General features: G+C 36.6%; 3 protein-coding genes across 3 annotated transcripts in view; 2 read left to right on the top strand and 1 right to left on the bottom strand.

Annotated features, from left to right (window-relative positions):
* The first annotated feature begins 1385 nt into the window (after positions 1 to 1385).
* Positions 1386 to 11014, top strand: LOC103514596 (dentin sialophosphoprotein-like). The gene is made up of 9 exons (XM_026827390.1): positions 1386 to 1626; positions 2775 to 3707; positions 5963 to 6084; positions 6367 to 7129; positions 7507 to 8425; positions 8586 to 8755; positions 9001 to 9066; positions 9521 to 9731; positions 11001 to 11014. The coding sequence occupies exons 2-9, from the start codon at positions 2778 to 2780 to the stop codon at positions 11012 to 11014; spliced, it is 3195 nt and encodes a 1064-aa protein (XP_026683191.1). The 5' UTR covers positions 1386 to 1626; positions 2775 to 2777.
* LOC103514499 (homeobox protein SIX6) lies at positions 4562 to 5213 on the bottom strand. Its single transcript, XM_008479388.2, has one exon. The coding sequence runs from the start codon at positions 5192 to 5194 to the stop codon at positions 4562 to 4564; it is 633 nt and encodes a 210-aa protein (XP_008477610.1). The 5' UTR covers positions 5195 to 5213.
* The window catches only part of LOC103514489 (zinc finger MYM-type protein 3-like), a 21160-nt gene continuing 6066 nt past the window's right edge, over positions 10228 to 25321 (top strand). Inside the window, exons 1-11 of the mRNA XM_017446398.2 lie at positions 10228 to 10366; positions 11001 to 11116; positions 11505 to 11623; positions 12030 to 12130; positions 13053 to 13248; positions 14838 to 15016; positions 15381 to 15501; positions 16401 to 16592; positions 17101 to 17312; positions 17737 to 18097; positions 18649 to 18770. Of these exons, the coding sequence (XP_017301887.1) occupies positions 11022 to 11116; positions 11505 to 11623; positions 12030 to 12130; positions 13053 to 13248; positions 14838 to 15016; positions 15381 to 15501; positions 16401 to 16592; positions 17101 to 17312; positions 17737 to 18097; positions 18649 to 18770 (1698 nt within the window). The 5' untranslated portion in view covers positions 10228 to 10366; positions 11001 to 11021. The remainder of the gene's footprint in view (positions 10367 to 11000; positions 11117 to 11504; positions 11624 to 12029; positions 12131 to 13052; positions 13249 to 14837; positions 15017 to 15380; positions 15502 to 16400; positions 16593 to 17100; positions 17313 to 17736; positions 18098 to 18648; positions 18771 to 25321) is intronic.

Below are 25321 nucleotides of genomic sequence, written 5' to 3'. Positions count from 1 at the left end.
GAAACAGAATTCCCAGAGCCTGAATCAATTTAGTGGAGACGCCAAAACTCCACTTTGAGATTTCGTATAGTATTGTGTGAGCGCCTGGTATTGTTCAGTAAGTATGCAATGCGCAATGTAATATTGGGTCAAAATCAGCTCGGTACCTACCTACTGCTTTCTGTTGTATCACTGTAGGTATTAGCTCCTTGGTATTAGCATAAAAATTAGGTATTATCATTAACTAAACAGGAGCATTCTCGAAGACTGTTCCGGTATAGTCTTCGAAAATGCTCAGATCTTAACAAATACCTACAAATATTTTATCATGAACGTCCTGTATATGTGTGTGGACCCAAGGTATAAATTTATGCGCTCACATACTCGTAGGTAATTATTTTAAACTAAGCCCAAGCTATTAAAGGCCAGCAAACATTAAAATTTCTCTCTATTTTTTTATATAGGTAGGTACCTATATAAAATTTCTCTTACTGATAGATTCTGACGTGACTTTGTGAAGATTCATCTTGAAAAGAAGAACACAAGTAGCTTTTACTCTTCATAGTTGGGGGAGGGTTTTTTTCTATTGTTTATTTATACAGACATATATGTTTCACCATTGCTGGCATCATCATTTTTTTTTTCTAATCTGGTCAATTAGTTCCTTTTTTGAAGCTTTTTTCTTTTTATGTGCAATTTTTTTACACTGATGATGCCAGCAATGGTGAAAATGTCTGTATAAATAAACAATAAAAAAACCCCTCCCCAACTGTGAAGAGTAAAAGCTACTTGTGTTCTTCTTTTTAAAATTTCTCTATTAATTTATTTTATTGCCCTACGGCCTACAGCCTACAAACCATCTATGCCAGCAATGGTGAAAATGTCTGTATAAATAAACAATAAAAAAACCCCTCCCCAACTGTGAAGAGTAAAAGCTACTTGTGTTCTTCCTTTTAAAATCTCTCTATTAATTTATTTTATTGCCCTACGGCCTACAGTCTACAAACTATCTACAAACTATCAGGTAGGTAGGTTCAAGAGTTCGTATTCAAGCTATTAGTGGTAATAGAAAGTCGTGTGACGCTGCACTTTGTTTTTTTTTTCTTGCGCTAAAAAACTCGCCATCTGCCATCTTCCATTTTTGATTTCTCTGTGGTGTCTGTGCTCTGTGAGCTCTGTTGTTCAAAATCCAAACTATCAGGTAGGTAGGTTCAAGAGTTCGTATTCAAGCTATTAGTGGTAATAGAAAGTCGTGTGACGCTGCACTTTGTTTTTTTTTCTTGCTCTAAAACTCGCCATCTTCCATTTTTGATTTCTCTGTGGTGTGATGGTGTCTGTGAGCTCTGTTGTTCAAAATCTTCAAGCAAGCGTCGATTTTTTTATTTTTTAATTTTATTACACGGATTTGAAAATTTACAAAAAAGAAAAAAGTTAAAACTAAAAGAAAACCTTTTGAATTAAATGAATTAAAATTACCATATCTGGTTCCAGTGCTTTTTCCATTTAAAGTATGTATTGTTCGTTTTAGTTTCGGACTTACCGGTGTAATTACTTTCAATGGTTAGAAAGAAAACAAGCCCTAGGTTGTGATGCATTTCTTGCTAAGGTGATCATAGGATATCAAAGTTGTCTGCCAAAAATTCACATGTAAGTACTACTAATAAATGCTGTTTTATGAAAGATCTACGCTGTGTAGACCTATATTGGACTCTTCTGAATGCTGGACAGCATTTTTTACACCGTTGAAAACATTCAGCTAGAACTTGGTTTGTATTACCTTGTCGATGGGAGGTACATTGCATTTCTTGCTAAGGTGATCATAGGATATCAAAGTTGTCTGCCAAAAATTCACATGTAAGTACTACTAATAAATGCTGTTTTATGACAGATCTACGCTGTGTAGACCTATATTGGACTCTTCTGAATGCTGGACAGCATTTTTTACACTTAAACGTTGAAAACATTCAGCTAGAACTTGGTTTGTATTACCTTGTCGATGGGAGGTACACGATTGTAAACAGACAAACTGAAAGACACTGCTGTGTGCTAACCACAAAACATCATTTTTGAGAATCATACAACTTACTAAAGTTTTAGAGAAATATTCGATCAAGGTGGGGTTTAGCAAGCTGGAATAACACTTGATCAAGAATATTCCAGGATCAAACTGCAGAGGGTGGTGTTCCGAGATTGACCTCAGTCTTGTGTTCTAACTTGAGTTCATGAAGCTTTATGCACTTTACATTTTACCACACTTTGTAGGTCTTAACCTGATTTATTAGATTGAAGCTGTTTGTGGAATAGGTTTTTCATTTTCTTTTTATCACTTTATTTGTATACCTATTTATTATGATTGTTTTATTTCATGTCCATGTCTGATTGTAAACAGACAAACTGAAAGACACTGCTGTGTGCTAACCACAAAACATCATTTTTGAGAATCATACAACTTACTAAAGTTTTAGGGAAAAATTCAATCAAGGTGGGGTTTAGCAAGCTGGAATAACACTTGATCAAGAATATTCCAGGATCAAACTGCAGAGTGTGGTGTTCCGAGATTGACCTCTGTCTTGTGTTCTAACTTGAGTTCATGAAGCTTTATGCACTTTACATTTTACCACACTTTGTAGGTCTTAACCTGATTCATTAGATTGAAGCTGTTTGTGGAATAGGTTTTTCATTTTCTTTTATCACTTTATTTGTATACCTATTTATTATGATTGTTTTATTTCATGTCCATGTCTTTTTTTGACAATACCAAAGGTTTTATAATGGTTTGTTTTGTTTTCTTCTAGATCATGGATTGTGAAAATGCAAACAATGATGCTGTTGCTGATGCACCACCTTCAGCTGAAAATGAATCCCCCGATAACATTGTAAATACTGACAAAACCAGCTCACCTGTAATAGAACCAGAAACAACTCCTATTGAAAATGTGTCCTCAGAAAGCCATGTAAATACTGACCAAATCAACCCACCACTTACAAATGAAAATGTGTCAACTGGTGACATTGGTTCATCAGCTTCAAATGCTGATATTAACCCACCAGCTGATATAATTTCACCATCCACCAATGAAAATGATACCAGTGAGACAGATATCAATGCAGATGATGGAATCAAAACTGTGTTAGAAACTAACAAAGATAATATCCTTCCTAATGAAAGCATAGATACAAATCCATCAACTGAAACTCCCGAGGAGAAACCTTCAGAATCAATAAGTTCCAACACAGAGGACAAATTGGACTCATGTACCATTGAATCAGACAAAACTCAAAATGATACTGATGAAACAAATAGTAATGAACTTGGTTCAACTAAACCAGAAGATAGTGAAGTGCCTGAAAATGTCACTGCTGTTGAGTCCAATATATCCCCTGATGTACCAAGTTGCAAAGATTTGTCTTCTGAAAATGTAAATAATTCATTACCAGAAAATGAAGACAGTACTAATATGGAAACACATATCCCACCTTCACATTTAGAAATAAATTCTACAGATCCTAAGGATGCTGGTGAATCTGTTGGTGAAACCAAACCAAGTTACCCTGATTCAAAAGAATTGTCTGCTCAAGTAGAACCTACTGAAAGTGATATTACTGACAAAACAGTTGAACACTGTGATACAACTGATGTTGAAAGTTCAATAGCCTTGTCAGAACAATCTACTCCTGATGAGCAAACACTGGTAGAAGCTAGTTCTGATCAAACTGAACCTTCAGACATACAAATATCCACTGAGGATAATACAGACAATCACCAACAAGAATCTTCCACTGAAATTTCTGCCAAGGAGAAAAATATTGATGGAATGATACTGGATGTCATCCAACTTACACAGGTGAATTTGTAAGCTTGATTCGAGCCTTACATCCAATCGTGTGTGCTGACTGGGATAATTATCAATATTGTTCATTGTTGACAAATAAATTACAAAGGTACGTAGCCAAAAAATGGGTAGGTAATATTATGATCAATTCCTAGGTACCTTTTTATGATTTGGTAGAACTGATATTTATAGGTATTACTTGATTAACTACTTGAAATTTCACCGTAAATAGGAACGATTTTAATGAAAATTGTTGTTTCAAAAAATTTCGAGTGTGTTCTGTAGGTATGTGTAATATCAGCTCAATTAGTGGATGTGACACATACACTTTTTCATGGGATTTTAATATTATGGAATATTGGGTTCAATTTGACGGATCTATTTAATCTAAGCTCTAAATACATGAGGTATAGGTACATAGGCATCCTACATGTCTGATGATGACATTTTCAAAGATAACGAAAGCTACTGTTGTTATGTTTTGAGTTCTTTTGGAACAACTATACGGTTACGAGTAATTTTTTAGGTATATTATTTTATTACGAAAAAAATAAAAATAAATATTAGGTAATTAATTAATTGTCTTTGCCACTTAAAATCTGAATATTACTCGTATTACTACTTAGGTACTTACTCATTTTTTAGACACCTTAGAGCTAAGTTTGTGTTTTCACTTCTAATCTGGAACGTTTGGACGAAATGAAAGTTTACAAATGATTGGAATTTGTTGGAATATTGAAAGTTTCGACTTACCTGTTCTTAGCAGCGGCTGCTCTATCCCGCTGTCGTCTATTCTTAAACCAATTCCCAACTTGTGTAGGCGTTAGTCCTGTAGCTTGAGCTAATTCCCTTTTCTTGGTAGGATTAGGGTAGGGATCTTGCAGATACCATTCCCTCAGTAAACTCCTTGTTCTTTCTTTAAAACAGTGAGTTTTCTGTTCCCCATCCCAGATAGTCCTTGGTAAAGGGAATTTCTTGCGCACTCTATATTTATCTACAGGTCCTAGAGGTCTCCCCCTTAGCTTTTCCGCTTCTTGGTAATGTGCTTCTAACCACATGGCCTGTAACTTCCCATGTGAATCTTTGGTAAATTTGTAATGTTCTAATATTGAATACATTTCACGATAATTTCCACTATGAAAAGAAACGATTGCTCTTGCACGAAGAACGGCTTCGTTTTTGTTTAATTCTCCAATATTTGGATGTGCTACAGGTAGAGACCACAGAAACCTAGCTAACCTTTCTATATCACCACTTTCCTCTAAAGTTTCACACACGGTAGCAACTTGACTCACAGTAAAATTTAGTGTCGGTAAAGCAAACATCGGGCAAGGAATGACTGGCGCGAGCCGCGAGATATTTTCTCCGAGACTGAGGGCCATGCCACTACGAGAGAACCATGGCTTGATCCGTATTACACTGGCCAGCCGCCAGCTTCATCATACTTGTTCCTTGTTCCTTACAATCTAAACTCCTCCTTGATTAGCTGCGTTGCCATAGCAACTACCAATCACATGTTGATGCGTATAGGTTACAACCCTGCCACAGACAATACTGAGATTGCAACAATATCTACCTTCTGCTTTTGTGCGGATTTGCTTATTTATCACATTAACACATTATATCGAGGTGGAGGACAGGAGGCAGGAGAAGTAGTTTTGACATGGATGGTAATCACCTAATAAAAGAAATGAGGTAAAATTATCATAAATCAAATAATAGGTAGATCTTCTACCTACACACAACACGGATAGAGATAAACTACAAGAGTTCCATGAAGTATGGAGTATGGACACAGGCAGGGACGTAACTTAGTCTGATCTGAGGACAATATTGTAATAAATATTGCTGACTGTATGATTGCTCCATGCTGTATAGGTACAGGATGTCACCATGTAACTGTTTTGCAGAAAGAATTATATTCTAGAAGTATATAGCAGGTAAAGTTTACTACGTAATCCATGATGCTGTTTGTAGCTCTTTTTCGTTTATTAGTGGAGATGCCAAAACTCCCAAGTGGGTGTTGTTAACCCCCCTACCTTCTTCTGTATTTGTAGAAATAAGTGCTTGTATTTCTGAACATGAGAGGATATTTTTGCTTTGTATTTTTTCGTAGCTTTTAGTAAGTTTTATTACTTTCTATTTTTGACATACAAATATCCACTGAGGATAATACAGACAATCACCAACAAGAATCTTCCACTGAAATTTCTGCCAAGGAGAAAAATATTGATGATGGAATGACAGAAAAATCTGCTTTAGTTAAAAATACATCTGCTTTAGTTGAAGAAAAAGAAGAAGAAAGTATAAACAGGCCTACTGATATTGTTGATAGTGAGAAAACAAATCATGTAATTAGTTCAGAAGCAAATGATCTACCTGATACTAGCAGTGATTCAATTGAAAAAGTAACTTCAAAATCTATCGAAAATGAAAACCTTTCTCAGGAAGAAATAGAAAACTCTGTAGCTGACAAACCATCTTGTCCTGTCTCAGAAGAAACTGAAAAAACTACTGAAGAATCAACCCCAAGTTCTTCACTTCTTAAAAATACATCTGCTTTAGTTGAAGAAAAAGAAGAAGAAAGTATAAACAGGCCTACTGATATTGTTGATAGTGAGAAAACAAATCACGTAATTAGTTCAGAAGCAAATGATCTACCTGATACCAGCAGTGATTCAATTGAAAAAGTTACTTCAAAATCTATCGAAAATGAAAACCTTTCTCAGGAAGAAATAGAAAACTCTGTAGCTGACAAACCATCTTGTCCTGTCTCAGTAGAAACTGAAAAAACTACTGAAGAATCAACCCCAAGTTTTTCACTTTCAGACAGCAGAATTTCTTCGGAACTCACAGAACAAAGTGATCCTAATGCAGACAATAATACAAGTTTAGAAACAGATGAAGTTAATGTAAATGGTGGTGAATCTTTAACGAAAGGTGGTTTGGAAGATGAGCAAAGCACAGAAACCCTAAAAAATGATGCTGCTTCTCCAAATGCCACGAGTGAAAAAGATGAAGCAATGGAAGTGGTGGATAGTGTTGAAATTAGTAAAGAGGAACCAATGGATGTGGACACTAATGATGATGTTGTGAGTGACTCAAATAATACAACCACAAGTGAGGAAATCAATTCAAAAGACATGGAACCATCTACTGAAGCTGATACTTCTGATAAAACAGCTGCTAGTGACGAGAAGCCTCCTGATGCTGCTTTGGCAGAGGAAGATAAAAATGAAGCTACTCTTCAGATAGAAAAAGGTAAGGATGATGAAAATATAATTGACCAAAATATTGAAATAGCAGGTGACGGGTGGGTGGGTGGGTAGGTTGGTAAATACCGAAGAACTTACCTATCCACCTAAAATTTTGACGAAATATAAATCAGAGACATTGTGAATTTGAAATTCAAGCTTTGGGTTCTGCTCGTGCGCAGAAAATTTAAATGGTAATATTTATGGCTAGTGGTATAGATTATTTGAAATAATATTGTTATCTAGTCATCTCTGCTAAGAAGATACGACTACTGTAAAGTAAGAAGTGAACATGACATCTCCACTAACAAAATTTAGAAGATACGAACATTGTAAAGTAAAATGTGAAGTCGACATCTCCACTAACAAGATACGAGTATTGTAAAGTTAGAAGTGAACATGATATCTCCAATAACAAATATGTTGTTGCTCATACGCAGAACCTCAAACTGGGTTATCGTTTTGGATATGGAGAATCAGGGGAAGATAAAAATGAAGCTACTCTTCAGATAGAAAAAGGTAAGGATGATGAAAATATAATTGACCAAAATATTGAAATAGCAGGTGACGATGAGCTAAAAAAAGATGAACACGCGAAAGATGTTGAAAAAAATAGTGAAAATGCATCAGGTAAAAATAAAGATTCTGAATCATCAGTGGAAGTAGAGAAGGATGATTCCAAAAGTTCATCAAAAGAAGATGTAGAGGATTCAAATGTTATTTCTAAAGAAAGTAAGGAGAAAAGCACTGAAAAATTGCCAGATAACAATGTGCCTCACACCTCTACTGAAACAACAGAAAACAAAAAAGGTTCTAAAAAGATTGATGACACAATTATTTATGAGAAGTTTGAGTGTAAACCTTTAATTATAAGGGCAGATATCAATATGGAAGAAGTTCAGAAATTAAAATCAGCTCCTCTAATACTAGGAGACTCAATTGTAGTAAAAAGTGTTGCATCTTTGAATAAAACGGAAGAGGAAGAGAAACAAAAGAAATCTAGTGAGGATGAGCATCCAAAAAAAGCAAATGAAATAGAACTACCAAGAAAAACTAAATCTAAAGCTGTAGAGAGATCAAGTGACCGAACAAAAACTAGAGCCAAACCAACTAAGGAAGATGTGCCGAAGAAGACAAAGGAGAAAGAAGTTCCAACAACGATCAAGGAAAAGGAAAAGGTTGTAGAGAAACCAGAAGAAGAGGATAAGCCCAAAATCAAATGTAAAAAAATGGATAGTATTCAAGAGACGAAAAAGGATACAAGAGAACCTTCAAAGAGACTCATAATCAAATCTCAGTCTAGTATCAATGAAAGTGTTATGACTAGCAAGAGTGCCCCTACACCACCACCGTCAGCAGGTAATTTCACAACTCTTGAATGTTCCATTCAAAACGTAGTAATTATATTTCAAAAAACCAACACATTTAGTTTTAAAATGCTTCATTTCCTATATTGTAGGAAAATATTAAATATCTGTGATGTATGAAACTCTCACCATTTTCTTTATTTCTTTAACAGATGCCGGTGATATTGAAATCATGGACGAGAAGTATACCAAGAACCCAATGCGGATGTACGAAGTGTGTAAAGAATTGAAGAAAATGTCCCGCACTCAGTCTAGTCTGCTGCTTGCAGAATCCAAGAAAGCCAAGAAGAAAATAGCTTTGAAGGAACAGTATCAATTGGAAGTAAGTATCGATTAGAAACAGTGTCAGTTCAAATGACCTCTCTGTTTTCTATTTTTATTACGTCTACATTTCACTGCGGACGTTGGACTTCCAGCTTTCACAATTTTCTTTCCAAGATTAATTGGCTTTGAAAGTGGGATTTAATACTTTCATATTAATTTGTTTCAATTGTAGTTGGATTAAATGATTTGTTAGATTGCTATTGTTTTTACATTAATCAAATCAACTTCTGTGTTTAATTTCAGGAGCTGACGGCAGACAATATTGGTTCCCTTGATACGAGCGCCAAGAGCTGTGATTGTTGTAAAAAGGTAAATATGTTCATCTGGAACTAAGCAAATGGTAGATTGGGTTCGTTCCCATCCAAAGCATGGAATTTTATCCTCATTTATTTGAAACTTTGTCTACATATAGCTCTAAGTTTTGGGTATTGGAGAACGTCTCCGGCCTTAACCTCGCATTTACTGAATTACTGTGATTTTTACTAAATGATTGGACAAGATGATATTTATTTATTTTAATTTAAAAAAAAAAAAAAAATCACTAAAATTTCTCCTCTCCGTTAGAGACCCTAGGATGCATGTAGCAGCGTTGCCTCTCTCGATGGCCAGACCAATCTTTTGAGCAAGAAAATGCTTGGTACGGGATTCTCCCGTGTTATAGAACAATTTCTTGCCCAAATTGTCCAGCCAAACCTTCGAGTCATCAACGCTCGATGATCTCCTCGACAGTTTGAAATAAATGATTATTTTATTTGAATTTCAGATAAAAGTGCCAGTTTACAAGATGGACGATCCGGCAAAGACGCTGCTCTTCTGCAGTATGTACTGTGGCATTCGATACAAACTGCGTAAAATGGACACCAATCCTGTTCAACTTAGACGGAGATGTTGTGGCTTCTGTAGTCGAATTGTGAATCCGGATGAAAAATCCCTCACGTGGAAAACCAAGAACTTTTGCGAAAAGAAATGTCTCTGTAAGTACCTAAGCCGTATTTTATTTCGTGACCTTTTTTTGAGTCATCATATGAAATTTCTCTTTGGACTAGTTTGGATTTGCAGTGGGTGTGTTGGCGCCATTACGTCCACACTAGAGATGAGAGCTACATAGGGAAAAGAGTTGAGAGAATGGAAGTGAGGGGGAGAAAAGGGCGAGGTAGACCTTACACTCAGAAGCATTGCTTTAAAATGAACGTGAACAGGGACAAATTGATTCACGTTATCACATGCTAGATTTCAGATGGAGTAATGTGCTGACACTTTACTTGTTCCAAGGATAAAGTTGTTACTTTTGTTGATGTTCATGAATTGTGCTTTTTTTCGTCCCCAATTCGTTTACTAGGGTTATTTTTATATAAATTGATGATCAGTAAACAGTGATTTTTATCGGTTTTAATTGATTTATCTTGAGCTTTTCAAATTTATGAATAGTTCTTTTACTTTTTTTTAAATTTCTTCTTTATCTTTTTGGTGTACTGATCCTAGATCCAAGTACCTACTCTGATTTCTTCCTAGTAGACCTACGAGTTGCTTTCTGATTTTCAATAAATAAACAACATGACTGTGACCAAATAAATTTGAGAGAAAAGGACAATATCTTTCGTGATATTTGGTAATATGTAGTTTCATTTGTTTTAACCAGTCATGGTATTATTATTATTATTATTATTATTATTATTATTATTATTATTATTATTATTTTTACTTTTCTTCCGATTTTTAGGTGGTTTTAACTTTAAATAATATTCTTGTCTGTACTTTGTGCTTACTTACGTATGTTTGGGATTGTTTGGGTCAAGTCTTGTAATCATCTTTTGATCCAGTTCTAGAAGGCTGATTTCTCCCCTTGGATTATAAATTTCATTTCTAGCATTATTAATTTATTGTACCTAGTGCTTAATTTATTAATTTCAATTTTTATTAACTACCTATGTATGTTTCTAATTTTCTAATATTTGTTTCTAATTTTCTAATGTTTGTTTCTAATTTTCTAATGTATGTTTCCTATGTTTGGGATTGTTTGGGTCAAGTCTTGTAATCATCTTTTAATCCAGTTCTAGCAGGCTGATTTTTCCCCTTGGATTATAAATTTCATTTCTAGCATTATTAATTTATTATATGTACCTAGTGCTTAATTTATTAATTTCAATTTTTATTAACTTTGTATGTTTCTAATTTTCTAATGTTTGTTTTTAATTTTCTAATGTATGTTTCTAATTTTCTAATGCTTGTTTCTAATTTTCTAGGCCGAGAAGAGTGAGCTGAGTATGATACGTCGTGTATATGAGGACAACGAATATTTCTACTGTACTGTTAACTGCTTGAGCATGTTGAACGTGGAGAAAACCGTCATTGCTAAATCGTGAGTATTCTTTGGTGACTTTTCTTTGGTCGATTACTTACTCATTATTGGTTGAGTACATTATTTACTCATTCAGAAAAAGGGCTCTACAGAGCTCTTGAAAACCCGATGGGCTCACAATTTAATGCGAAGTTCCAAAATCGGACAAACCCTTTCAAAGTTATGGACAAACCCTTTCAATGTTATGGACAAACCCTTTCAAAGTTATGGACAAACCCTTTCAAAGTTATGGACAAACCCTTTCAAAGTTATGGACAAACCCTTTCAAAGTCCTAAACAAAAATGGACTTATTAGTGAAACCCAGCAGAAGATGTTTTTTTTTTTTTTAAATATTAATATTGATTTATTTACACACATTATATTAATTGGCTATTTGGTTTGTTTCAGCAAACAATGTGATTACTGCAAGTCCTATTCGACAGATATGTTCTTTATATCTGCCTACCTTACCACCAAAAGCTTCTGCACCTACAAGTGTGTCTACAATTTCCACAATAATATTCCATGTAAGTAACCTCTATGATATTTGATTCATTTATTCAGCAATATGTGTGAAGACTAATCTTTTACAGATGTCTTTGTTGGTTCTAAAATGGTTTTCCCAGATAGACCTGGGGAAATCTAGAAAAGTACAAGTGTGTCTACAATTTCCACAATAATATTCCATGTAAGTAACCTCTATGATATTTGATTCATTTATTCAGCAATATGTGTGAAGAATAATCTTTTACAGATGTCTTTGTTGGTTCTAAAATGGTTTTCCCAGATAGACCTGGGGAAATCTAGAAAAGTTTTTTTATACCGCCCGCACATTATCAATATTGACAAGAATATTAATAGTGTACGTCCACAATAGTCCATTTATTTTGATTGATTATGTACAACTGAAATATTTTTTGCTTTGTGTTACAGTAATTTCAGAAGTCAGATCACTCAGTTCTGCAAATGCTGCGAAATCACTGCCTCCCCCTCCAGCACCTATTGCTAAGCCTGCTGCTCCACCACCCAAACCAGTAAGTTATAATAGAAGAGATTTCTATCAATATTTCTATTTTACTATTTAATTTATTCAATTTAAATCCTGGTAGAAGAAGAATCTCTTCTTTGTTGGCTGATTTCAAAATCTGGTTCGACAAAATCTTCAGCAGAACCGGATTGCCACTAACAAGATGAGAATAACTATGATAGTTGTTGACATTCCGAATGGATCGATACTCAAATAAGATTAGAATGTTGGTTATTTATACAGCTCAAATAGGACTAATGATTCTTTCAAGGTTCATTTTTCCCCTGTAAGGCGCTTTAACTCTTAACTACTGTCGTTCGCGCCGACTCCTCAGGTGGATTAAAATCATGTTTTATTTTTCTATCATTATTTCTATTTTACTATTTAATTTATTCAATTTAAATCCTGGTAGAAGAAGAATCTCTTCTTTGTTGGCTGATTTCAAAATCTGGTTCGACAAAATCTTCAGCAGAACCGGATTGCCACTAACAAGATGAGAATAACTATGATAGTTGTTGACATTCCGAATGGATTGACACTCAAATAAGATTCGAATGTTGGTTATTTATACAGCTCAAATAGGGCTAATGATGTCTGTCGTTCACGCCAACTCCTCAGGTGGATTAAATCATGTTTTATATAGTCGAATTGTGAATCCGGATGAAAAATCCCTCACGTGGAAAACCAAGAACTTTTGCGAAAAGAAATGTCTCTGTAAGTACCTAAGCTGTATTTTATTTCGTGACTTTTTTTTTAATCATCATATGAAATTTCTCTTTGGACTAGTTTGGATTGGCAGTGGGTGTGTTGGCGCCATTACGTCCAAACTATGTTTTATTACTTGATAGCTTTGAGATAACTGATGATGGAGTCAACACTTTCCAGACTGTCAGTCAGCAAATTCAAAATTTCCATCGATTCTTTTTCAGGCAAGAGTGGTGCCGAGTAAAATCATCAAACCCAAGTATGAAGTGACGAAGATTCTGCCGAAAATCATCCGCCAAATTCTGATCAAGCCTCAGGAGAAGAAAGAAATGAAAAACGCTGCCACCCAAGTGAAACCTACAACGTCCACCAAGAGAGTGTCTTGTAAAACCACGGCCGTTACCAAGGAATGCCAGACAGGTATGAGAACGGGTTTTAAAGATCGACTGCACTATTCAGGCTAGGGGACGTTATTATTGGTTACGTTTATATTAGACATCCTATGTATTGACATTATTGCTTATCGTTATATGTTTATCGAAAATCAAGTATCCATAAACATATAACTGTAAGAAATAATGTAGGGGACGTTAAACAGATAACCAGCGTCTAGCTGTGGGACTATAAACGGGACGTTATTATTGGTTACGTTTATATTAGACATCCTATGTATTGACATTATTGCTTATCGTTATATGTTTATCGAAAATCAAGTATTCATAAACATAACTGTAAGAAATAATGTAGGGGACGTTAAACAGATAACCAGCGTCTAGCTGTGGGACTATAAATAGGGAGAACAGCTAACGCTAACCAGCCTAGCTAGCTGGCAGTTTTTCAAAGGGTTCTCTCTGCTTTAAAGAACAAGCACAAATCCTCACGATGCGATGGTTGACTGTGGAGCCAATGAAACATGGCTAGAGACCATCACCCCGGTGTATGGCTGATCTAAAAAGATATATCTTTTCTTTACTCTGCCATCACCATTCAGCGAAAGCTAAAGCCGCTAAAAGAACAACAAAAACAGCACTGTTTTTCTACTCTAATAACGAAGTCATAACAGAAAAGTTCCGGGACCAAGAAAGAAGAGCGGGGAGGTTTAGCGGGTTGAGCGGCCAGGAATGGTGCCACAGAAGGGCGAAACACCATACCCTTAGCCGTGACTCCAGCATACCCTCCACACCATGCTGGAGAAGTCATAAAGATTTTTCCTCCTCATAAAAAAAATAATAATAATAAAAATAAAAATAAATAAATAAATCGTGATGTAACTTAGTCGCGATAACGTGATATAGTCCCCAGGCTAGACTTCCGAAAACAAATTTATATTCACCCTCCGAGGCCTGTTTAAACTGTTGGCATAATGGGACTTTTTAGTCTTAGCCGACAGTATAAATAAGGTATATTAAATAAATAAAATAAAAATATTTTTTCCATCTTTATTCTTATAACTCCTGGAAGAATGACATAATAATCAATACCTCCTTAATTTGTAAACAACAGCAACAGCAATATGTTATAACTCCTATTTTAAGTAAATAAACGTCTACAAAAAAGGTCCTCGCATTCGGGACGATAAGATTTTAGCAGTTACCATTCTTTCTATCAAAAAACCTATTAACTCATTTATTCCCATTGTCACTAAACAACAGCAACAGCAATATGTTATAACTCCTATTTTAAGTAAATAAACGTCTACAAAAAAGGTCCTCGCATTCGGGACGATAAGACCTTAGCAGTTACCATTCCCTCTGTCAAAAAACCTATTAACTCATTTATTCCCATTGTCAAGAAAATCGTTCAAACTCACATATGAGTAGGCTTCCAAATGACCGTAGAATAACAATATATGAATAAGAAGGTCCCCCCTAGGTTATGCATGCTACAGGTATGTTTATAGCCTTCCAGGGAGTCAGTTTCTTTGCATTAGTGCACAACAAAAAGTTTGGGTGGGTTTGAGTCATACTAAAAGTTTCATTATTTTTTTTTGCTCCACTTTCTATTTCCAGGTGATGACATGGGTAGACCCCTCCTGATACCGGTACCTGTACCTCTGTATGTGCCGTCCCCAGCCGCTATGTACTCGGTCCCCTTCCCTGTCCTTGTACCCATCCCTATCCCCATCCCTGTACCCGTGTTTATCCCCACCACTCGGAACTCGGCCGCTGGCATATTCAAGGAAATAAAGGTATGTACTCGTACCACTTGAAAGTATTTGTCCTCTAGTCGTCGAATTTTCCACAAGAACCTAGACACATAATGAGTATTTCCTTTTGTGTCACACGATGATTGCACGCTGGAGGTCTCGGGTTCGATTCCCGGCGGGGTCGAAGTTTTTTTCGGCTTTGTGCTTGGAGTTCGTGAGGACAATTGAGGAGCTACTTTGATCAAGTAGCGACCAGTGGCGGCATGACCAGTGTAAAAAGATCATTGAAATATGGAACCCGATTGTAATGGAGGTGTGATATCCACAAAAATAGTGAAAAGACTGCTTAACCGTAAATAATTCTTGATTTGATTTTGCTATAATATCGGGTTGTTTGTTTTCACAGAGAATTCAAGAGAAAATCCCGGCTGATCCGTTCGAAGCAGAACTTCTTATGATGGCGGAAATGGTGGCCAGTGATAAGAAAGATGATGGAGGTACCACGGATGAAGACAGCAATGCTCCAGGTATGTTTTAAAATAGACCTTTTACTATGTATCTTTTTATTTTAATATATATATTGTTTTGGAATGGCAAATTCAAATTGACTTTTTGACCCTTTAAAGACCAAAGCATTGTGTTTTAGTTCGTGAGGACAATTGAGGAGCTACTTTGATCAAGTAGCGACCAGTGGCGGCATGACCAGTGTAAAAAGATCATTGAAATATGGAACCCGATTGTAATGGAGGTGTGATATCCACAAAAATAGTGAAAAGACTGCTTAACCGTAAATAATTCTTGATTTGATTTTGCTATAATATCGGGTTGTTTGTTTTCACAGAGAATTCAAGAGAAAATCCCGGCTGATCCGTTCGAAGCAGAACTTCTTATGATGGCGGAAATGGTGGCCAGTGATAAGAAAGATGATGGAGGTACCACGGATGAAGATAGCAATGCTCCAGGTATGGTTAAAAATAGCCTATTGATTTTTGTATCTTTGTAATGCCTATTTTATTTTGGAATGTCAAATCTTTTGGCCCTTTAGAAAGACTAAAGTGTTTTCCTCAGGATTGAATTTTCCCTTCAATAGAAATCCGCAGGAATCGACCATCCTTTCCAAATGTTGACCCAAAAAACCTTAGGATACGTATGTACTGTATGTCCAATTGGTTTAATTTTTATTTTCTACCATTTATTATTCTATCTCTGGTTGCCCCCTTTATTGAGAGAAGTGGTGGTAACCTTTTTAGATCTATTGTCACTATTTTCAGATAATATGAAGGTAGCCTAGTCGACCTGTTCCACCAAACAGAACGACTTAGGATATGTATGTATGAAGGTCGCGGTGATATGAAGTGATCCATAATGTTTGTTTGTTATTCTATAAAATCTTATCATATCTTATTTCATACTTTACTATTCTCAGACGATGACTTTGACAACGAAGGTGGAGGTATGGAGACCAGCAATAACGCATTCGGAGAGGATGTTCTCCAGATGGCGATCAAGATGGCGTGTAACGATCTGGAAACCCCGAGCGGTGGATTACAGGCCGTGGATTTGGATGACGCCTTACAGCCTAATACGATCACCATCACACAGGCCCAACGAACTGAGAGTGAGTGATTTATAATATCTTGTAAAGAAACATTAATTAGGAAAAATCACGTTTAAGAAAAGCTTTATTTTATTATGGTACTGTTTTGATTCCACCCAAGAGATTCCGCTTTGACATTTGCGGACATGGAAAATAAAAACCCCTAATTTGAAGCTGAGAACTTGAAAAAATCTTCGAATCCACCGGGAATCAATCAAAAGATCTCTCTTCCACTCAACCTGTTTTGTTTGTTTCTTTTTATGTACCTACTAACCCCTAATTTGAAGCTGAGAACTTGAAAAAATCTTCGAATCCACCGGGAATCAATCAAAAGATCTCTCTTCCACTCAACCTGTTTTTTTTTATGTACCTACATTTTTTGTTATATTATTCAATAACAAAAAAACTTCTTTAAACAAATCAACGAAAGTTTACAAACGATTTAAAATTATCGACAACTTTTTCAAGAACCATACTTTTTAAAACTCGTTAATTTGCTTAAAATTATAATTTTGATTTCTCGTTTCAGATAACTCCGAGGACCTAGACGTTCAGGATGCCATGTTCCGATCAAATCGGGGCCGCAAGCGTGGCACAAACAATAAGCCGCCCATGAGTAGGGCGCCCCCTATCAAGCGGCAACGTCGCACTTCTGATCTCATACCACAGGCACCGCCTGTGCCGCCCCCCGCCCAGCCCCCTGTGGAGATTGAAAAACCCGACGCCAATATGTGTCTCAAGGTAGGATTCTTTTAAGTTATAAAGGGAATCAGCTCCCATTGCTTAGTGGTCACTGCGCTCGCTTTGCACGCGGGAGATTCGGGTTCGATTCCCGGCGGGGTCAAATAATTATATCATGCGAATGATTAATTCCGTGACTGCCTGTTGTGGGGCCCAATCAGCCTTGTGAGGAAAATGAGTAGCTATGTAAATGCGCATAGTGACCGATGCCAGCACGGTAGGGAAACATTGGGTGTTGGATTATTGAGATTTTTGGAAAATCCTACAATGCTGCAGTGAGAACCAAAGTTGTGATATAATATCACAAAGAAACGGCATTGATTTATTAAGAAAAAAGGTTCAAAGTCAAACTGTCCTGAATTTCCACGTGAGTGTGTTAATAGCAACTTTAACGTGTCTAACCTGTCTATTCCCCCCTTTTCAGTACACATTCGGCGTGAACGCATGGCGCCAGTGGGTAGTGAACAAAAACCTCGAGCTGGAAAAGTCCGCAGCGGCAAGTGGCAATCGCAAGCCCAACACCATCAAACTATTCAAGCCGGAAATCCTTCAGCTTACCGCGGACGAGCTGAATTTCTCGCTCTGCCTCTTCGTCAAGGAAGTTAGGAAGCCAAACGGAACTCAGTATGCGCCCGATACGATTTACTACCTGTGTCTTGGCATTCAGCAATATCTGTTTGAGAGCGGCAGAATTGATAATATATTCACTGATCCGTACTATGAGAAGTTCACGGAAGCGCTGGATGAAGTTTGCTGTAAATTCTCGGCCCTCTATAACGATACGCGTAAGTTTTACCTTTGAAAAACACATTGAATAATGGTGCTTTTTTACACTGCTCGAATAGGACTAAAACGAGTCCCTTTACACGAGAAGTGGGTTACTATTATTGTGGCCACCTCAGTATGCGCCCGATACGATTTACTACCTGTGTCTTGGCATTCAGCAATATCTGTTTGAGAGCGGCAGAATTGATAATATATTCACCGATCCGTACTATGAGAAGTTCACGGAAGCGCTGGATGAAGTTTGCTGTAAATTCTCGGCCCTCTATAACGATACACGTAAGTTTTACCTTGGAAAAACACATTTGAATAATGGTGCGTTTTTACACTGCTCGAATAGGACTAAAACGAGTCCCTTTACACGAGAAGTGGGTTACTATTATTGTGGCCATATTAGACCCTACGTCGAAATTACCAGGGAATACCTCGGCTGGGATTGCTCTGGCCCAACTTCCTCTATTTCTGACCCGATATTAATATTTCATTCGTTGTTAAATTTATTGATTTGCATTTATTTAATAAGAGGCAATATTTTTTGTTTCTTCTCTTGCAGAGTTCATTGTAACGCGAGTAGAAGAAGAACATCTTTGGGAAAGCAAACAGCTGGGTGCTCATTCTCCTCATGTCCTACTCAATACACTCATGTTCTTCAATACTAAACACTTCAATTTAATTGTAAGTACCAACCAGTAGTTACAGGATATGTATAAGTAGTGCTTTATTTAGTCTGTAGGTGCAAAGCAATTTTTCTTCTTCTTTAATTTTAGACCCTACGTCGAAATTACCAGGGAATACCTCGGCTGGGATTGCTCTGGCCCAACTTCCTCTATTTCTGACCCGATATTAATATTACACTCGTTGTTGAATTTATTGATTTGCATTTATTTAATAACTAATTTCAGAAGTCAGATCACTCAGTTCTGCAAATGCTGCGAAATCACTGCCTCCCCCTCCAGCACCTATTGCTAAGCCTGCTGCTCCACCACCCAAACCAGTAAGTTATAATAGAAGAGATTTCTATCAAATTAGCTTAGGGGATGTAATGTGTCTATTATTAATTGTAAAAATGAAATTTTACCACGTTTCAATTCTTTCTCTTACCCTTTATCCTCCCTCTTTCTTAGTCTTCATTTTGAAATATGTGTTCCTGGCAGCCGGTCTGATTTTGATTCCCAGACTAAAAAAAAAGTGCACTCGTATTTTGATTACAAAACATTTTCCACCTTGAAAATTCACCGGCCCCTGTAGGGCCTTATTATCGCCCCTGTAGGTTGAATATTACAATATAGTATTTTATTAGACTTTAACATGTTGGTAATATGAAATATCTTGGCCATACCCAATATCCATTTGAAATGAAGGGATGGAAACTTATACATAATATTATTTGAATTCTATACGTATTTGTTTACAATTTGTGCTCTTTACATAATAAAAAGTCTCCTTGTGAAATATTATTAATTTATTATTTAATATTATACCCTTGTGGCTCGCAGCGGGCCGCACAACTTGACCAGGGCCGCCAGTTTGACATGCCTGCACTATAGTGTGTACGTATTTTAAAATTTCGAGTGTCTCAATGAAAAGCAATGCTTCCTCTTCTCCATTACACTCAGAAGCATTGCTTTAAAATGAACGTGAACAGGGACAAATTGATTCACGTTATCACATGCTAGATTTCAGATGGAGTAATGTTCTGACACTTTACTTGTTCCAAGGATAAAGTTGTTACTTTTGTTGATGTTCATGAATTGTGCTTTTTTTCGTCCCCAAACCGTTTACTAGGGTTATTTTTATATAAATTGATAATCAGTAAACAGTGATTTTTATCGGTTTTAATTGATTTATCTTGAGCTTTTCAAATTTATGAATAGTTCTTTTACTTTTTTTTTAAATTTCTTCTTTATCTTTTTGGTGTACTGATCCTAGATCCAAGTACCTACTCTGATTTCATCCTAGTAGACCTACGAGTTGCTTTCTGATTTTCAATAAATAAACAACACGACTGTGACCAAATAATTTTGAGAGAAAAGGTGGGGGAGAAAAATTTATCAGGACACGAGTACACAACAGGGCTGCCTGGAAGAGACTGACAAGAAACGCCGACCCTATTTTAAATAGGTAGGCTAGGAAGAAAATACTTATATTATTTTTCATTCTGTTTTCATTTATATTTTTTCCAGCCAAACACCAGCAAGCATTGGGAGACCTGTGCAATAACTGCAACACTCATATTCCGCTCAAGGTGCGAGGCAGGTATATTCTCCAGCGCGGCAGCATAATGAAGATATTCTGCTCTCCGGTGTGCCGTGCGTATCATAAGTCCGCCAATAAATACTGTGCTATATGTTCCAAAGTGTCGGAAGGAACGCGGATGTTGGTTGTCGGCGATTATAAGGTAAGTGCTCATTGAAGGAAGTGAGATTTAAGTTTTTTTAAATCACGGATTAAAAAAAAAAAACTGGTCTCCATAGGTACGAAAACATTTGAACCAATCAGAAGGTGCCTTTCTTTACTCGTACAGTGTGAACCGGTTATTTTCTGAAGATTTATAAAGGTCTTTGTAAAGGAAGATTCGATGATGTAGAATAGAATAGAATAGAATATACCCTGTTTATATGGGGGAGAAAAATTTATCAGGACACGAGTACACAACAGGGCTGCCTGGAAGAGACTGACAAGAAACGCCGACCCTATTTTAAATAGGCTAGGAAGAAAATACTTACATTATTTTTCATTCTGTTTTCATTTATATTTTTTCCAGCCAAACACCAGCAAGCATTGGGAGACCTGTGCAATAACTGCAACACTCATATTCCGCTCAAGGTGCGAGGCAGGTATATTCTCCAGCGCGGCAGCATAATGAAGATTTTCTGCTCTCCGGTGTGCCGTGCATATCATAAGTCCGCCAATAAATACTGTGCTATATGTTCCAAAGTGTCGGAAGGAACGCGGATGTTGGTCGTCGGCGATTATAAGGTAAGTGCTCATTGAAGGAAGTGAGATTTAAGTTTTTTTAAATCACGGATTAAAAAAAAAACTGGTCTCCATAGGTACGAAAACATTTGAACCATTCAGAAGGTGCCTTTCTTTACTTGTACAGTGTGAACCGGTTATTTTCTGAAGATTTATAAAGGTCTTTGTAAAGGAAGATTCGATGATGTACTGCAGATTTGGTACAATGTACGCGAGTCTAGTTTTTTTTTCCGAGTTTGAACAACCTATAAGCTTTTACGAATTAATGCCAACTTCTTTTTCTTCCAGCTTTGCTCTCAAGATTGTCTGAAGAAGCTGAGCTCGTACAAGAAAACCCAGGGCAACACAGCTTGCTGTACTGTGTGCCATTTGAACAAACCAGTCCTGTATGACGTCCTCTCTTCGGGGGATAAGTTGAATCACCTCTGCAGTGAGAAATGCTTCAAGGCATTCAACTTTGTAAATAAACTAGATGTTGGTAAGTGGAGAGACTTTTCTTTTTATTCTGCTGCAAAGTGGTATATTATCCCTACTTTTATTTATTATTATTTTATTTTTTATTGGTGGTTTTTTGATCGGGAAATTGACCGTTTTTCACAGTTATTTTAATATTTTTTTTAGTGGATAGTTGGATATCATGACATTGTTTCCCCCCAAGTTTTATAAAGGGGACTATTTTTTCGAAGTCGAAGGTCATAATATCAGGCTTTCATTCATGGTTTCCTTTTTTTTCGGAGGGCTTTCAAACAGGTCCTTAGTTCTCTTTTAATTTCCGTCCCATGAGAATATAAAGCTCTTACGGTGGTAGAAGGATTGACAAGGGTATGAAACCTCTTAGACACCCAAAAACAAACTCGGAGCTCCTTCAAGTCTATTTTTTTCTTTGTTCTTTTTCTTCTTCTTTTTGGACCGCAAAGTACTTCCTCAGGCCACAAGATTAGAAGTATTTATCCAATGGAACCACGACTTTACCTTCTTTTCCCCCCCGGTTTGTTTTCAGTCCAGTGCAATCTGTGTGAGAAATATTTCGACAAGAGCCTTCGTCAGGAGGACGCAGTTCTAGGCTGGTTTGATGACCTGTTCTTCGATTTCTGCAGCAGATTTTGCTACCAGGTGTACGTCGGTGAATCGAAAACGAAAGCGTTTTGTGCTTGGTGCAAGGTGGGTGTTTTCTTTATTATCACCATTATTTTTTTCTCTTTTCTATTGTTATTTTTTAAGAGGAAAAATAAGAGGAGGTACCCTCTCCAAAGAAGTTGTTTTATTAGCTTAGGGCCTTAGGGGATGTAATGTGTCTATTATTAATTGTAAAAATGAAATTTTACCACGTTTCAATTCTTTCTCTTACCCTTTATCCTCTCTCTTTCTTAGTCTTCATTTTGAAATATGTGTTCCTGGCAGCCGGTCTGATTTTGATTCCCAGACTATATTCTATCTCTGGTTGCCCCCTTTATTGAGAGAAGTGGTGGTAACCTTTTTAGATCTATTGTCACTATTTTCAGATAATATGAAGGTCGCGGTGATATGAAGTGATCCATAATGTTTGTTTGTTATTCTATAAAATCTTATCATATCTTATTTCACACTTTACTATTCTCAGACGATGACTTTGACAACGAAGGTGGAGGTATGGAGACCAGCAATAACGCTTATTACAATATAGTATTTTATTAGACTTTAACATGTTGGTAATATGAAATATCTTGGCCATACCCAATATCCATTTGAAATGAAGGGACGGAAACTTATACATAATATTATTTGAATTCTATATGTATTTGTTTACAATTTGTGCTCTTTACACTATAGCAGGCATGTCAAACTCAAAATGTATAGAGGGCCATTTTTGATATTTGTTGAACATTGGCGGGCCGCAGGTATTCACCCCCCCCAGTAAAAAAATTGTTGTAAAAAAAATCATGGGATTCATTTGTTTTTATGTGCCATTTGAACAAACCAGTCCTGTATGACGTCCTCTCTTCGGGGGATAAGTTGAATCACCTCTGCAGTGAGAAATGCTTCAAGGCCTTCAACTTTGTAAATAAACTAGATGTTGGTAAGTGGAGAGACTTTTCTTTTTATTCTGCTGCAATCCCTACTTTTAAAGTTATGAAATAGGTAACTACAAAACTTATTACCTTTATATGATACAATAGGTAATAAGTTTTGTAGTTACCTATTTCATAACTTTATAACCTAGGATGTCTAATATAAACATATTTAATAATAATCCCTACTTTTATTTATTATTATTTTATTTTTTTTTTTTATTGGTGGTTTTTTGATCGGGAACTTGGCCGTTTTTCACAGTTATTTTAATTTTTTTAGTGGATAATTGGATATCATGACTTTGTTTCCCCCCAAGTTTTATAAACGGGACTATTTTTTCGATGTCGAAGGTCTTAATATCGGGCTTTCATTCATGTTTTCCTTTTTATTTTTTTTTTTTTTTTTTTCAGCTCTGCTTAGAGTTCGGGGTGCACTTCAGCCTCGTGAGGACAATTGAGTAGCTACTTTAATCGAGTAGCGATCAATGGCGGCATTACCAATGTAAAAAGATTATTGAAATATGGAAATTGACTGCAAAGAAGGCACTTAGTGGTGGTGTGATATCCACAAAAACTGTGAAAAAGCTCTGCTTTACCACAAAGAATTCTTGATTTAATTTTGATTGTGTTGTTTGTTTTTTCACAGAGAATTCAAGAGAAAATCCCGGCTGATCCGTTCGAAGCAGAACTTCTTATGATGGCGGAAATGGTGGCCAGTGATAAGAAAGATGATGGAGGTACCACGGATGAAGATAGCAATGCTCCAGGTATGGTTAAAAATAGCCTATTGATTTTTGTATCTTTGTAATGCCTATTTTATTTTGGAATGTCAAATCTTTTGGCCCTTTAGAAAGACTAAAGTGTTTTCCTCAGGATTGAATTTTCCCTTCAATAGAAATCCGCAGGAATCGACCATCCTTTCCAAATGTTGACCCAAAAAACCTTAGGATACGTATGTACTGTATGTCCAATTGGTTTAATTTTTATTTTCTACCATTTATTATTCTATCTCTGGTTGCCCCCTTTATTGAGAGAAGTGGTGGTAACCTTTTTAGATCTATTGTCACTATTTTCAGATAATATGAAGGTAGCCTAGTCGACCTGTTCCACCAAACAGAACGACTTAGGATATGTATGTATGAAGGTCGCGGTGATATGAAGTGATCCATAATGTTTGTTTGTTATTCTATAAAATCTTATCATATCTTATTTCATACTTTACTATTCTCAGACGATGACTTTGACAACGAAGGTGGAGGTATGGAGACCAGCAATAACGCATTCGGAGAGGATGTTCTCCAGATGGCGATCAAGATGGCGTGTAACGATCTGGAAACCCCGAGCGGTGGATTACAGGCCGTGGATTTGGATGACGCCTTACAGCCTAATACGATCACCATCACACAGGCCCAACGAACTGAGAGTGAGTGATTTATAATATCTTGTAAAGAAACATTAATTAGGAAAAATCACGTTTAAGAAAAGCTTTATTTTATTATGGTACTGTTTTGATTCCACCCAAGAGATTCCGCTTTGACATTTGCGGACATGGAAAATAAAAACCCCTAATTTGAAGCTGAGAACTTGAAAAAATCTTCGAATCCACCGGGAATCAATCAAAAGATCTCTCTTCCACTCAACCTGTTTTGTTTGTTTCTTTTTATGTACCTACTTTTTTTGTTATATTATTCAATAACAAAAAAACTTCTTTAAACAAATCAACGAAAGTTTACAAACGATTTAAAATTATCGACAACTTTTTCAAGAACCATACTTTTTAAAACTCGTTAATTTGCTTAAAATTATAATTTTGATTTCTCGTTTCAGATAACTCCGAGGACCTAGACGTTCAGGATGCCATGTTCCGATCAAATCGGGGCCGCAAGCGTGGCACAAACAATAAGCCGCCCATGAGTAGGGCGCCCCCTATCAAGCGGCAACGTCGCACTTCTGATCTCATACCACAGGCACCGCCTGTGCCGCCCCCCGCCCACCGTTGTCGTCAGTGCGCCTAGTAATGTAGTAAACGTAACTATGCTTAATAAACTGGGGCGGGCTTAGCTTGGGGCCTAGAGGGCGCGACGTTTCGCTCGCGTCACGTGGTGGATTCGTTACCCCTCGACGTAGGGAAATATGAATTTTTTTGCTTAGATGGAACTCCTGTGTTAATAACCGCAGCCCAAAAAGTTAGAGGTGTCCCCC

Source organism: Diaphorina citri, unplaced genomic scaffold (genome assembly GCF_000475195.1).
Source record: "Diaphorina citri unplaced genomic scaffold, Diaci psyllid genome assembly version 1.1 scaffold44, whole genome shotgun sequence".
NCBI lineage: Eukaryota > Metazoa > Arthropoda > Insecta > Hemiptera > Psyllidae > Diaphorina > Diaphorina citri.
The sequence above is the reverse complement of the archived record's forward strand: the minus strand, read 5'-3'. Positions and strand labels throughout refer to the sequence as shown.

Coding starts and splice junctions, on each gene's coding strand:
- LOC103514596 (XM_026827390.1), top strand. CDS start 2,778: ATGGATTGTGAAAATGCAAACAATGATGCTGTTGCTGATGCACCACCT. Junction 6,085..6,366: donor TCTGCTTTAGTTAAAAATAC/ATCTGCTTTAGT, acceptor TCTTAAAAATAC/ATCTGCTTTAGTTGAAGAAA. Junction 7,130..7,506: donor AAATAGCAGGTGACGGGTGG/GTGGGTGGGTAG, acceptor GCTCATACGCAG/AACCTCAAACTGGGTTATCG.
- LOC103514499 (XM_008479388.2), bottom strand. CDS start 5,194: ATGGCCCTCAGTCTCGGAGAAAATATCTCGCGGCTCGCGCCAGTCATT.